At 43.8% G+C, this 15,554-nt stretch overlaps 1 protein-coding gene across 1 annotated transcript; it reads left to right on the top strand.

Moving 5' to 3' along the window:
- Positions 1 to 302: 302 nt before the first annotated feature.
- On the top strand, positions 303 to 13,363 carry necap2 (NECAP endocytosis associated 2). The gene is made up of 8 exons (XM_080548204.1): positions 303 to 442; positions 882 to 982; positions 6,586 to 6,690; positions 6,848 to 6,929; positions 7,063 to 7,171; positions 7,286 to 7,430; positions 9,615 to 9,714; positions 11,972 to 13,363. The coding sequence occupies exons 1-8, from the start codon at positions 345 to 347 to the stop codon at positions 12,012 to 12,014; spliced, it is 783 nt and encodes a 260-aa protein (XP_080404330.1). The 5' UTR covers positions 303 to 344; the 3' UTR covers positions 12,015 to 13,363.
- Positions 13,364 to 15,554: the final 2,191 nt, after the last annotated feature.

The raw sequence follows: 15,554 nt of genomic DNA on the forward strand, positions 1-15,554 counted from the left end.
ATAACAAAGCACTGCCAAAACAAAAGTGTCCGTGTAGAGAGAGGTCTCTCCAAGGGAATGAAGAGCGCCTGCTCTTATAGCCCAACCACCAGGTGTAGCAATTATTGGTTAGGCCAACCGGCCAGGAGTCTGCTCCTCCTGCAGAGAAAGCAGACCCGAACAGACGTCACACACTCACGAGTCCCTCTAGTTAGCAGAGAGAGTTGATCCTCCGCACCACGGGGGGGCGCTGTGACGCCTGGCTGGCTGTCCGGAGCAGGTGTTCTGTTCCCTTGCTGGCTCGCTTCTACTCATCTGCCCCTCGGAGGTTCTGAAGGAAGCAGCTGGAGGTTCTGTCTGTCAAGATGGCAGAAGAAGACAGCACGTACGAGTCAGTTCTCTGTGTGAAGCCAGAGGTTCATGTCTACAAGATCCCGCCCCGGGCCACCAACCGTGGATATCGGTAGGTCGTTCGTTCTGGTTCCAACTTTTCTATCAACTTTTTGACAGTAATGACACTTTTCTGCAGGATGACAACCTCTGAACGTAAGGTGGCGCTGGGAGTATCCAGGAAGACAATGAAGGCCTTTTAGCTTCTCTACGACTAGTTAGATTAGTTTGATGTTTCAGTGAAGTTAGCTACATGTATGGTGGTGTAACAGTACAGACATTCAGGGAAGCAGCTAGCTTACTGTAGGGTTACATAATGTTACGGAGTATGGGCTCCAAAAATCGATCATGTGACAAAAGTATTACGCAAAACAGTACAGCTTGCTGCCATTGGAAACTAAACGTTGTGGCTTACTCTACTAAGAATATATAGCTTTGTCAATGAGCTTGTGAACTACAGCAAATGTTGCCCATCTGAGTCTCATCCACATGGGTTTCTCTATGTTCTCTAGGGCTGCTGACTGGAAGCTAGATGAGCCTGCATGGACTGGCAGGATGAAAATCATCTCTCAAGGCAAACTGGCCTTTATCAAGTTAGAGGACAAAAACTCAGGTAACCACTCAAGCAGTCACCGCTATTACTAGTGCAAAAGATCAATGTTATTGTTTTAAATCAAATCAAATCACATTTTATTTGTATAGCGCATTTCTTACAAGATGCAACTCAATGCACTTCACATAATAAACATTCTCAGTCAATCAATCAATCAATCAATCAATCAATCAATCAATCAATACTGACAGAGCCGCGAGCAGGCAAAAGTAAAAGCCTGTACACTATGTAGCCAGGAAAATTCCCTTGCAGCCCTCTACACATAGAGCGACTACTAGCCAGTTTGCCTACCAGCACCCAGCGGTGGGCCCCCACACCCCCCCCCCCGGGGGAGCCCCCGCCGCCCCACACACCCAGCCCGCCCCACCACCAGCACACCCAGCCCAGCCAAGCAAGCACAGACCATAAAAGGCCCCGCACAAGGACGGCCAAGCAGGTGCCCCGACGGCGGAACAGACCAGGCACACGGGGCAGCCGGGGGCCCCCCAAGGACCACCGGCGCAAAGCAAGCAAGCAAGGGCGAAAAACCTGTACACCATGTATCCAGGAAAAGTTCCTTGCATATTATCGGCGTACACACTGTCCATAAATTTAGTGTTATATCTGCATCGTTCTGCATCCAGCATGGGCACAGGTCCTGCCAAAAGAGAATCTTAAGCGCAGTTATGATGCAACAACACAATAAAGATGATAGCAATACAGGTACATCCTGGTACCGGTTCCATTACTGCTCTAGGTGTTACTGGGAGCTGACAGTGCCTCATCAGCACCCAGGTCCTTTTTCCTGTCAACACAAATCTCAAAACACGAGTATGGTGTAATGGCCTAGTGATCCTAGTTCTATAATGTCCAATGTCTCCCGTAGTAGCAAAAGGCGACATTGAATAAGTAGGTTTTGAGGTCTCGCTTAAAAATTTTGAGGTCTCGCTTAAGAGTTTTAGACAACCTCAGGCCCTCAGGTAGGGTGTTCCACAATCTATATGCTAAAAGCTGATCCTCCTGGCCCCGCGGTGGTGTAGCGGTCTAAGCACTAGCCACTAGTGCAAGCTGCCCACCGGGGACTGGGATCGATTCCCGGTCTCGCCAGACCCGGATATGGCCGGGGCACACACAGGGAGCGGCATATTGAGCGGCCGCTCCCGAGGGCGGTATAGGAATATTTCCGGACAAGGATCCGTCGCGCAACACCACCCCCGGGGTGCCGGAATAACGGTGCTGGGCTCGAGGAGCCAGACAGCTAGTCTGCCTGGCGATCTCCTCTGGGGCTGCCGGCCACGGGGTCGTGCGGCGGATCCTACGCAATAGGCAGGGGATAATTGGATGCTAGGTTGGGTTCAATTGGATACCAAATTGGGTGAAAAAGGGATAAAATCTGAAAAATAAATAAGCTGATCCTCCAAATCTTTGTCCTATTTTCTGGCACTATTAAAAGTTCCGTGCCACTAGACCGTAGGGGTCTAGCTGGTGTGTATCTTATGAGCATGTCCACCATGTAATTGGGTGCAGTGTCGCCTATTCGCCTATCATCCATCCTCACTATGGCTTTTGTCACTTGATTGACGTACAGGTAAGCCAGTCTGAGATCTGATCTTTTCACCGAACACACGGTTCACCACGCATGCGCAGTCAACAGCGCCAACTACAAAATACCGACGAGACTAATTACCTAGTTAGCCTTCCAATTTCTACTATTTACTATATAATACTAAAGAAAGGGTATACAAATGAGTGGGGAAGCTGGACCAAGTAAGAAACCAATAACGTACAACTTCCATCCAGAATGGGAGGAGGACTTTTTTACACAATGTGATATCGGAAGTGTCCAGAAGTGCGTTTGTCTGATCTGCAAACCTACGATGGCTATTTCGCAGAAGGGAAATGTGGCAAAAGAGCGAAAACGTACGGCTGCAACGATAGCTTCTTATCGCGTCAGTCACGTTCTTGTTAAACACGAAGCCATTCAAAGACGGCGGAATTGTGAAAAAAGCGTTTCTCAAGGCTGCAGATTGCCTTTTCGATGACAGATCCACAGTGGCTGATGACACCTTGCATCCTACCTACACCTTGCAACCAGCTCCTACAGCCCTGACTACTAGAAACTAGCTGCCTCCTCCCAGTGCCAGGTCTCCCACTAAGGTAGAGAAATGCATTTATTTCCTCCTTTCAAACTAGGGAACTACCTGTTTTGTATCTGGTTTACTTTTCTGTTTGTTGGATCAGTAGTTGGCTATGGTACTGCAGACTGTCTGTCAGTGAGAGTGAGAGTGAGTGAGTGAGTGAGTGAGAGAGAGAGAGAAAAAAACTAAAGGGTATAGTGCATCTTCTCAGGCATCAAACACATTTTTAAAATGTAGTAGAGTGCAAACTGCTGAGTACTACATTTTAAAAATGTGTTTGATGCCTGAGAAGATGCACTATACCCTTTGTTTTGCACTATTACATTACATTACATTCAAGTGATGCCAGAAATAAATATGCCGCTGCTGCAAGCTGCAAAGTTCATTAAAAGATCTATTTTTGAGTGAACAATCATTTTAATTGTCTTTATTTTTAGTTAGCACATGCCTACAACAACAACTAACAACTTCAAGCTAAATTTAGAAGCTGATTTAGAAGATGATAGCTAAATAAGAGCGATTGAGTAATTGTGCGATAAGCTGTAATTTATGATCTGATTAGTTGACTAATCGTTAAAATAATCGGTGACTAATCGATTATGAAAATAATCGTTTGTGGCAGCCCTACAGTGGAGTGATTTATAGACTAGTAAAAGGATCTTAAAGTCTATTCTATAACTGACAGGGAGCCAGTGTAGTGATCTCAAGACAGGTGTGATGTGCGCTCTTCGTTTGGTCCTAGTAAGGACACGAGCAGCAGCATTCTGAACCATTTGTAGTCTATTAATCATTTTTTTGGGGAGACCTGTCAGGAGACCATTACAGTAATCTAGCCCAGCGTTTCTCAACCTTTTTTCAGTCACGGCACCCTTCAAAAGTCGATAAAATCTCAAGGCACCCCAGTCTAAAATATAGCTATTCAAAAACGACACTGCATCACCCAGACAGCCCCATACACACACACACACACACACACACACACACACACACACACACTCAGCGGCTATTGATACAAATACAAGTTGTATTATTATTATTATTATTATTAAGAGAGAGAGGAGGGAGTGAAAAAGGCAAGTGTGCATCAAAGGCATCAGGCACGTAACCGTGCTGTATAAACATGACACAGTGACCGAACAAACGCGGGAATTTATGGAACACATTCATTTTCATATTCCCACATTTGATTGGAAACACCTATCCAGTCCATTCAACGTAAACACCGGGGATGCAGAGTTATTAAGCCAGAAAATGCGTCTCTCTCTCCCGCTGCGCGCATCCTTGTCTGGATGTATTAAATTCATTGCATGAAAACGAAACCGTGCGTTATTTCCCGAACTTTCCAACCCTGCTTAGCTTCCGAAGTCGGACGAGAGAATAATGTCACCGATCATAATAGAACAACCACCTCCACACGCTGCCGGCGAGCGAGACTGCCCTGCCCGATCGTATACCCTTTTTCGGGAGCGGGGAACATAGGATAGGACCCTTTTACATGTCATTGATTTGCCTTCCAATTGTACAGTCAGACAGCAGGACCTTTGCTATCTCTTTTGCAGCTTGTGGGCCTAGCATGTTATTAACTATTGCTGTGCAATCATGCTGGCAATATTACGGACTCGGCTATAGTGTGTGGCTTCTTCGCCTTAGCAATAATTTCGGAACGCTTTATCAGAAACTTTGGCGCACTTCATCAATACCTGTTATGGACGGCTATGGTGACTTTTCATCCGAACAAAATATTCAGCATATGACTAGCTTGTGATGGATGATCTGTTGTCAGTTTGTCATGTTCCATGATTCTGCTTGTTTGCTTGTTCATTGCTCTCGAAAATGTATTTGCGCGGTAAATGAAAAAACAATGCAGGCTATTGCAGACACACTGACCTTACGCTGAACCCGATATTGACATTGTGACATGGGAAAGGGGCGCGCGAGACAGATTTTGATGATGTATTGCATTTATTTATTTATAGATTTATTCATTCATTCATATGAACGTCAGAATATAGAATTATTTGACGGCACCCCTGAAGACGCCAGGCGGCGCCCCAGTGTGCCGCGGCACCCCGGTTGAGAAACGCTGATCTAGCCTACTAGTAACAAACGCATGCATCCATTTTTCGGTGTCTGCCTGGGAGATAAATGATTGTACCTTAGTGATGTTTCTTAGATGGTAGAAGGATGTTTTAATAGTATTATTAATATGAGTTTCAAAATTTAGATCTGGGTCAATTATGACACCAAGATTCCTAGCCTGACACTTAGAGCTAGTGTTTTCAAGTGTGCAGATAATTTCTCTCTCCCAGTTTTCTCGCCAATGATCAATACCTCTGTTTTTTCTTGATTGAGTTGGAGAAAATGTTGTGTCATCCAAATATTAATATCAGCAATACAATCTATCAGGTGGTCGATCATCTTGTAGTCGTTGGGAGTTACTGAGATATAAAGATGTGTCGTCAGCATAGCTGTGGTAGTTAACGCTATGCCTCTTGATAACAGAACTGAGGGGTAGCATGTATAGGCTAAAAAGCAACGGTCCTAAAATGGACCCCTGGGGAACTCCACAGGTTGCGCTATATATTTTTTTACTTATGGTCACCAAGGGCTACAAAGTAGTCTCGGTCAGCCAGGTAAGTCCTGAACCAGTTTAAGACCGGACCTGAGAGGCCAATCCAGTTTTCAAGTCTCTCAATAAGTATGGAATGGTCTACCGTATCAAAGGCTGCACTTAAGTCTAAGAGTACAAGAATCGAGAGTTTTTTCGAGTCTGCATTTATCCTAAGGTCATTAGTTACCTTAAGCAAAGCGGTTTCTGTGCTGTGGTATGATCGGAAACCTGACTGAAGTGGGTCATACCTATTATTTATGACCCAAATCTCCTAAATTTCGTTGTTTGGTACCTGTACTGTAGCAATGACAAATAAAGTCCATTCCATTATTTAAGACTAAGAATTCATGAAGCTGTTTATACGCTGCCTTTTCTAAAATGTTGCTTAGAAAAGTGAGATTGGATATTGGTCTACAGTTTTTTGGATCAGAAGGATCTAGGTTACTTTTCTTCAGGGTGGGTCTAACCAGGGCAGTTTTAAGCGCCGCTGGAAATATCCCTTTAAGTAGGGAGTGATTTACAATGCCTAGTATGTCATCAGACACAGATTCAAAAATGTCCTTAAAAAAGGTGGTAGGAATAGGGTCAAGAGGACACGTAGACGGTTTAAGCTGTGACACAATTGTACCTAATGTTTCAGTACTAATCATGGTGAACATGCTCATAGTCATGTTCTGTGGTGGCGGATCTACAGTGTTACACAAACCTAGTCTTTCCTGAGTAATACACATTCTAATATTTGTTATCTTATCCCTGAAGTTTACGCTATGACAAAGGGGAATGGAATGCTGGTTTGGCACAACCATGCTCTCTGTATGATCAACGATTCATAGTGATTAGTTTTAAGTGACCAATTGCAATATTTTATTTCTCAGGAGAACTGTTTGCCAAAGCCCCAGTGGAGCAGTATCCTGGACTTGCTGTAGAGGCAGTCACTGATTCCAGCAGATATTTTGTGGTTCGGATACAGGATGACAATGGTAAGACTGTCAAACAGAAAGACATAAAAAAACATTCAATCATTATGTTACTTGCTAATTTCAGACAGTATTTGAAATCATCATTATCAAATGTTCACTGCAGCATGCCAGTCACGTTCCCTTCATGTGTCCCTTGTGTCGCTTTATGTTTATAAAGGACGTCATGCATTTATCGGCCTGGGGTTTGCTGATCGTGGAGACTCCTTTGACTTCAATGTGGCTTTACAAGACCACTTTAAGTGAGTCGGCCTCTGTTACCTGACTTTTGGAGTGGGCATCAACATTCATTTTTAGTAGGGATTGTGAACTAGACACACAATACAGTCGTTTCCTTTCAGTGTATACATTGGCCTGTGCCTTATTCTCCTGCAGGTGGGTAAAACAGGAAGGTGAGTTGGCAAAACAGGAAGCTTGTCAGAGCACAGCCCCCAAACTGGACCTGGGCTTTAAAGACGGCCAGACTATCAAGATCAGCATTGGGGTGAGTATTTGGCGTTCAAGGTGCAGTATAGAAGAGAATAAGAATAGAAGTGGTTGAAGTAAAGGAAAGAGACTTGCTAAGATGGCATTTAACACAGTCCCTGTTTTGTCTCAGAACGTTAAGAAGAAGGATGCAGCTTCTGTCAAGGGACGGCCCATGGGTAGTGGCCTTCTACCTCCTCCACCGGGGGCCAAGGGTGGTGCCTTTCTACCTCCACTGGAAATCCAGCAATCAACTCCACCTACCCAATTGAATACAGGTAGTTTCATCAGTGCCATTTATGGAGATCGGCTCCAATAAGCCAAAACACAGCGTTGCACATTCAGGCTACTTTGTGCATTCGATGACTTTGTCACCTACTTTGAAAAAAAGGTGGTCGACATCAGCAGCACCTTTTCCCCCCCACCTCTCCCTCCTCCTACTTACGATGCTAACACCCCTTCCAAACTCTCTCCTCGACACTCGGTCTCTGGCTTGTCATCTTTTTCCCCCCTCTCCCCCGATGAGATTCTCACACTTATCACATCAAAACGGGCAACCACATGCCCTCTTGATCCCATCCCCTCCCCTCTTCTCCAATCCATTTCCGCCGACATCCTTCCTTACCTTACCACCCTAATCAACTCCTCCCTATCCACAGGATCTGTCCCAGCGGCCTTCAAAATAGCCAGAGTCAAGCCTCTCCTCAAGAAACCTACCCTTGACCCATCATCTGTCCACAATTACAGACCTGTATCCCTTCTCTCCTTCCCTTCCAAAACCCTTGAACGCGCGGCATCTAAACAACTGACTGACTATCTCCGGAAGATGGAACACTTAGACCCCCACCAATCCGGCTTCAAGGCTGGGCACTCCACTGAGACTGCGCTCCTTGCTGTCACGGAAGCCCTCCACTCTGCCCAAGCTTCCTCCCTCTCCTCTGTTCTCATTCTCCTTGACCTGTCTGCTGCCTTCGACACAGTCAACCACCAGATCCTTCTCTCCATCCTCTCAGAACTGGGCATCTCTGGCACCGCACACTCCTGGTTTTCTTCCTACCTGGCGGGCCGCTCCCACCAGGTGACCTGGAGAGAATCGCTGTCTTCTCCACGAACCCTCTCCACTGGGGTACCCCAGGGTTCTGCCCTAGGGCCCCTACTTTTCTCTCTCTACACCAAGTCTCTTGGCTCGGTAATCTCTTCACACGGGCTCTCCTACCACAGCTACGCAGACGACACTCAACTCTTCCTGTCCTTCCCCCCGTCTGATGTACACGTGGCAACCTGTATCTCTGCATGTCTCGCTGACATTTCAACTTGGATGGCTGACCACCATCTCAAGCTCAATCTTAACAAGACCGAGCTCCTCTTCATCCCCGGGAAAGCCTGCCCTCTCCAAGACTTCTCTATCACAGTGGAGAACTCTACTGTAACCCCCTCCCTGACAGCCAAGAATCTTGGAGTGATCCTGGATAACCGACTATCCTGTGCAGAGAACATTGCAGCAACGGCTCGCTCCTGCAGATTATTCCTCTTCAACATCAGAAGGATACAACCATTCCTTACCAGAGAGGCAGCGCAACTCTTGACCCAGGCACTGGTCATCTCCCGCCTGGATTACTGCAACGTACTCCTGGCTGGTCTCCCCGCCTCCGCCATTAGACCTCTGCAGCTCATCCAGAACGCTGCTGCACGTCTGGTATTCAACCTCCCCAAATACTCTCATGTCACCCCTCTCCTTCGCACCCTGCACTAGCTCGCATCAGATTCAAGACCCTGGTGCTTGCATATCAGGCAGCTAAAGGGACAGCCCCTGCCTGAAGGAAATGGTGACCCCCCAAACTCCAGCCCGCTCACTCCGCTCCTCCACCTCGGCTGGCCGACTGGCCCCACCACCTCTGCACAGCTGTCGTGCTGCCCGATCACGTCTCTTCACAACTCTGGCTCCCCGCTGGTGGAATGAGCTCCCCACGGCTGTCAGAACGGCAGAGTCACTACCCATCTTCCGTCGTAGACTGAAGACCCACCTCTTCAGGTTACACCTTAACTGCTCCTCCCGAGATCTTCTGCCCCTCAGCACTACGTCTCCTAAAGACGTCCGCTTTCCCCTCTACTGTGTCCCTAAGAACTTCTATCACCCCCTTTGTACTGCTTCTCTGTTTCTCCAGTATTAAAAAAAAAAAGGGGGGGAAAAAGGTTTTAGAAGAAGGTGGTAGAAGAAGGTTTCTCCTTCTATCAATAGCCCCGGGCCTGAGCTAGATTACTCTTCCTGCCACGAATGGTGGACTGATGATTCACATGCTTAGCATTCAAATGTATTGATTGTAAGTCGCTTTGGAATAAGGCGTCTGCTAAATGCCAAAAATGTAAATGTAAATGCATTCATTGACAGTTTAGGTGACTGTTCTCTCTCTGGTGTTGGTGTTCAACTATCTAATTGCTACTTTTCACCTCATTCCCTTCAGCCTCTCTCTTAGATTTTGCATCCCCCAATTTTGAGTCCCCGGTCTCTGCTGCCCAACCCAGCAATGACATGTGGGGAGACTTCACAGCTGCTGGTTCCAGGTCAGTCCTAACAGAGCTAACAGTTACTTGACAGTCATTATGTAAATAATTAGTGCTGTCAATTGATTACAATTGTTAATCAAGTTAATCACAATAATATTCTGTGATTAATCAGATTAATCATGATCAATCACAAGTTTAAAATACTTGTATTTTTACTTTAAAAAAAAAAAAAAAAAAACATGTGTGGTGTTGGAATAAAGAAATGCATGAGAAACTGGTTAGAGGAATCAAGAGTTTTTTTTAGTTTTTTTTAAACTTTATTATAACATCTCATCTTAGTTGTGATTCTTTCAGAATAAGATTACCATCTCATCCAAATGAATACTGTACAGTGAGTCGGCCTATTTAAGAAACTGAATGCCAAGAGACAAAGGATACAATCGCTTTTCACACTCTTGTGTTGAATAACAAAATATTAATGGAGGGGAAAAGACATGTGTGTAAGGAGGGAGGACGAGAAAAGTGCCATCATGGATTTTATCTTGAATTTCACTGCCAATCTCTCCTCCATCACCCCGAAAATGAGATGACTAGAAAACGTACGTTTGTTAAACGTATGTTTTTTTTTTTTTTTTTTTTTTTTTCTTCTTCCAGATTTTATCCCTTTTTCACCCAATTTGGTAGCCAATTTAACCCAACTTAGCATCCAATTATCCCCTGCCTATTGCATTGGATCCGCCGCCCGACCCCGTGGCCGGCAGTCCCAGAGGAGGGCGCCAGGCAGACTAGGCTGACTGGCTCCTCGAGCCCAGTACCGTTATTCCGGCACCCCAGGGGGCGGTGTTGCGCGACGGATCCTAGTCCAGAAATACTCCTATACCCTCCCTCGGAAGCGGCCGGCCAATATGCCGCTTCCCGTGTGCCTCGGCCATTATCTGGATCTGGCGAGCCGGGATACGAACCCCGGCCCCGGTGGGCAGCATGCACTAGCGGCCAGTGCGTAGACCGCTACACCACCGCGAGGCTGTTAAACGTATGTTACCGGATGAAACAACTTGTGGTTTGACAGTACCAGTACCAGATACAATGTTGTACGCACATACTTGCTACGAAGTCACTGTTGCCTGAAAGAGAGGCAGCAATAAGAGAAGCTCGTATTATCGGAAGAGGAGACGTTAGGACAAGTCTACCGGCTTGCAGTAGTTTAGTAATTGGCGTAGTAAACGATGGTAGTAGGACAAATGTTATAACGATGTTAGTTCACTTATGGGTTTCTGTACGCATAGCTTACATCAGTTTAAATGGGTAACCTTAACAATAATGCCGTAGGTGTGCTAAAGGGTCTCCAACAACATAATTAGTAAAGATCGCTTCAACCTAGAATTTACTCTCGTAGCAGCCTGGTAAATCACAACAAGTATGCAGCCTATGCTCACATTTATGAGGCTATGTCCTAAAAATTCAAACCTAAAGCGATCAAATTTGCAGCAGCGTTTGGATGCACATCAACTAATCTTCCTTTATAATGCAACTTTTTAATAACATGTTGCTGTGATTTAGGCTACGTTACAGCCTGATCACAGTTCTAAATATGTTGTGAATTAAAGTCATTCATGCAAGCATGGATGAATAGAAAGATAGCACGATGCGAATACTTAATAGAAATACATTTCATAAAACTTCAAACAAAGTGGCCTTTGCATACTCTTTAGGGGACTTTTTACGCACTTAAACACACACCAAGTCATTTATATTGAACACACTGTATGAAAATAGCCTATACGGTATTGCGTATAGTGTTTCAGGCACAAGTTCTAGATTCTAGAACTATTTGATTCTATGTTGAACATTCCGTCTCACTTTTGTCATGTCACTGTATGTATGCAGACAGCCACACCAGCTTCATACAAAATCCATAAAAAAAAAAAATATGTCATTCATTCTTCATTGAAAGTGCTGAAGTGTGGATGTTGGTTACATACATGCACACACTACATAGCACCAAACATGGGCTATAGGCTACGGCGACCCGCCGTTTGCCACGTATGTCAGTAGAACTTGGTAATATATGATATTATAAATAATATGATTAATTAGCTTTTTTTTTTTTTTTTACCGTGTTACGGTTTCCAAATGAACCGCGATCGTTAACGCGTTAACAATGACAGCCCTAGAAGATATGTGTGTCATAATCCATCCAACAAACATATGTTTGTTTTTGTTGTTTTCTTTTTGTTTGTTGTCTTTCTCACTCATCATTATCCTCATCATTGTTTCTCCATCTCCCCCTCTCCCCCTCTCTCTCTCTCCACAGCTCCAGTCCAGAAACTGTCCAATCAGGATGGGTGCAGTTTTAGCTGAGACAGACCACACACACACACGCACACACTCTCAGGCTCTTTACATTCCTTAGACAGATTGATTGTGACAAATGAAATTAGAGGTGGGGAAAATCTATCGTCAATGGTAGCATGCTCGTCCAATCCAGTTGTCCTAATTAGACTGGCCAGTTACGTCACCTAGTTGATGATACATCACATACCAACACTACTCCATATCCAGATGGATAGATTCAAACTGTCTCAAAGCCAATAATCAACAAGCACACCCTTTTGAAACACATACAATGTTACCATTTTAAATACTTTTACTATGCAGTCCGAAGTGACCCCTCATTTTATAGTTGATCAAGTATTGATAACCATGAAATCTGTAATCATTCTTGTTGTTATGCTGGGGTGGCTTGCCTTCATACCTATTTTCTCCCAGTGAACTAGATGGGCATAGCTGAAGTAATTGATACCTCTATCTCTGTCACTGACCAGGTGAAAATGTTCATTCCGTATTTGGCACACCTTGAGTCATTAAGGTCCCCATATCATCTGTGTGAGGCGGAAGGTCCCCATATCATCTGTGTGTCCAAACCTCTCACCTTTCTTCTCACTTTCACTACACTAATCTTGATCAATACTTTTTTTCTGCTTTCCCCCTCTCTACGTCTCTCTACTAATCTCTCTACTTCCACCGTTTGCCTCCACTGGTGCTCTCTGTTTTCATGCTCCATATAATTCTGCCAACCGGGCCTAGCACCATTTATCATCTCAATATTATTCTTTTTTTGATTAGGTGTATAATGAAATGATTTTATGCTTAATTTTTCCTTTTATCAAGGAGGTTAAACGTGTGTTTTTTCTTTGTTACATGTTTTCTGTTCAGGAATACCTTGTTATTGTTCACCTAGATTTTGAGAATATGAAGGATATTGTGTTTTCTTCCCCCACAACATTGGGAGTTGACACTGGATTACAGTATGTTCCAATTATGTGTTAACTAATCTTGGGCCTCTAGTTATAGTTGTCTTCACATCAAACCATTGTCTTGATGAGTATGGGGGGTTGGGAGAAAATAAACTGTATCTGTGTTTTTGAGGTTACCTTGTTCCTTGTGTAGAATTCTGGTGTGTGACTTCTGTGTGATGTGTTTGTCGTCATATTTTGATTGTTTACATAGCGTAAGCATAAATCTTCAAGTTTGCCCTGATACATTTGTGATCCTTTATTTACCGTATAGTGCCTTTCAGGAAACGGATTAATTATCAACGTTTTGGCTCATTTGCAATGAACATTTGCCCCAAGTGCCTTTTACCCAAAACACATGTATAAAATGTAAAACAACAATTTCTTGTAAATAAACTGTTTGTTATTCATTTGTGTGCCTCTGTCTGTTTGTAGAGTCAGGATAATATTGCAACAGTTTAGGCTATGGTTGTAGTATAACAGGTAGCTGAGTTGAATAACTAGACAGGATGTGTGTGCATGAGGCCATGGTCTCCATGGCTCTTGTGTTTGTTTGGGTGATATGCCTATGATAAACACAGGTCTTTCCACAATCGTTTTGCCTCAGTGCACCGAAGAGGAACGTTTGCCCATGTTATTTTACACCAGAATTTGTATGATTTTAAAGTTTCAAAAAAGTGATGGGACAAAAACCTCTGTGACTGTGGCAGAGGTAACTTCTGAGAAAAGTTTACCAGAGTAAAGGTATTTTTTACCCTCATATTACATTTATTATGTTCCCTCATAGAGTGTCAGAAGTTATGGTTGTACTGCTATTATAACATAGGTTTATTCTATTTAAAGGACTATATTATATAAATAGTAATTATGCTGCCTAGATTATTTAAATCCTAGACGGTAAATAGGCTGATGCAGGAAAACGTGATCTTTTTAGGGTGGAGTCTACTTGTTGCACATAGGAACTCCTGGCCTATGTCGGAGATCTGTGTGTAACGTAGCCCTCATTAGTACGAAATACGAAATTATTCTATATTACTGAGTGATGAATTTGGAGTAACAGTAACCCTGGTATATGGTGCTGCATGGCTATTTGGATCATTCAGATTTGATGTGGCTCTATATTGGTCATCGAAGTCCCTCCCCCGGAAAGAGTCGTGACAGAGAGGAGCGAATCGGCGCCAGCGTTTGCATCCCAAGGCAACTGTAATAAGTCCTGGAAAAAACATTGTATACAGCAATAGTCATCCATTTAGCTCTTTTTAAATCAGAATGGAGCGGACAACTGTACACTTAATTCACATTCATTCAAGGTGAGAAATGCGCATTTGGAATGTGTGAAGTGAATTGATGCGCTGTGATTTACAGCAGACTGGAGTGTAGCAGCCTACCTTTCACTATAGACATTGAAAGGGAAGTGAATTGCTCTCTCTTCTCTTCATATTCCGCATTTAGTTACCACGGTTAATAGAAGATCAGTGTGGTTGTTGCAAGACAAACTGTCGTGAAGAGCTCAACCGAAGAGGTCCAATCTATCCTAATTGGTTCAACTGAGATTATAATTCCAGTTTCCGCAAGCATGCACTTCAAGCGCTGCCTAGTCTAATAAAGGGGGCACGCACGTTTTTATATTATTAAATGTTAGATGAATATGTGAATTATCCTATATTTTCACAAGGCTAGTGCAGGGGTTGTGACCAAATGTTTCGTGGTTGTTTTTTCTTCGTGATAATTCTCAAGATGTTATAGGCAGACGCGAGTGTTAAAAAATGGTTAAAAGTTGTGATGGATTGGGCGTGTCAATGGTCCGGGTGAGACATTGTGGCCAGTTGTGGTTACTGAAGTAACAGTAATATGATAGGTCTATGGCTTTACCCTATTATTCCTTTAAATTAAATATGTATGGCCTACATGGAAACATGGGTACAACATTATGCCCACCTATCTATCAAATATAGGCCTTTCTTGCCTCTATTGATTGTTGTATATATTTTAGGGTACAGCCAAACACTGTCTGAAAACAGCAAGAGGACCTCATTCAAATTAGGCCTTTTAGTCATTCTTCAAGAATTAAAGATGAGTTGACATTTAATGACCATAAAATACCAGTAAAATATATTGTACTTTTTATTCAATTTTAGCATAGGCCTAATGATGGGCAGACAATTTATTTAAATGTTACATAAAGTGTCATCATGCCTTTGAGAGTTGTCTGGGGTGTATGCATAGGCCTGGTGGAAACAGAGGGGTCTGTTATTGACAGACCCCTCTCTTTGTGGGCATGTCTGTTACCATAGCAACCTAAGTTTGAGTGGTGGGGTCTGAGAGGGGGGAAGGACACATTTATACTGTAGTTATCCCTCCATGTTTATAGACCTATCAGTTGTTCTGTGTGGAGCCATTCCATATAACACATTTTATTAGGCTGTAGGCCTCATATCCTCTCATATCAAATTTCATATTTAGGCTATTCAAGAAAGTAACCCATATTTTCCCATTCAGGCTACAGTGCACAGTGCACACTAGCATAGGATGTGAGCTTACTGCAGCCTATGGCCTGGACACAATATGACCAGATGTGATAGAATGCATTGATAGTAATTA

Source organism: Nansenia antarctica, assembly GCF_963989245.1.
Source record: "Nansenia antarctica genome assembly, chromosome: 18".
In the NCBI taxonomy this organism is placed as follows: domain Eukaryota; kingdom Metazoa; phylum Chordata; class Actinopteri; order Argentiniformes; family Microstomatidae; genus Nansenia; species Nansenia antarctica.

Bases quoted from the DNA above. Each gene is read 5' to 3' on its own strand.
- necap2 (XM_080548204.1), top strand. From the start codon at position 345: ATGGCAGAAGAAGACAGCACGTACGAGTCAGTTCTCTGTGTGAAGCCA. The intron at 7,172-7,285 runs GTGAGTATTTGG...GTTTTGTCTCAG, and splicing joins CTATCAAGATCAGCATTGGG to AACGTTAAGAAGAAGGATGC. The intron at 9,715-11,971 runs GTCAGTCCTAAC...CTCTCTCCACAG, and splicing joins TTCACAGCTGCTGGTTCCAG to CTCCAGTCCAGAAACTGTCC.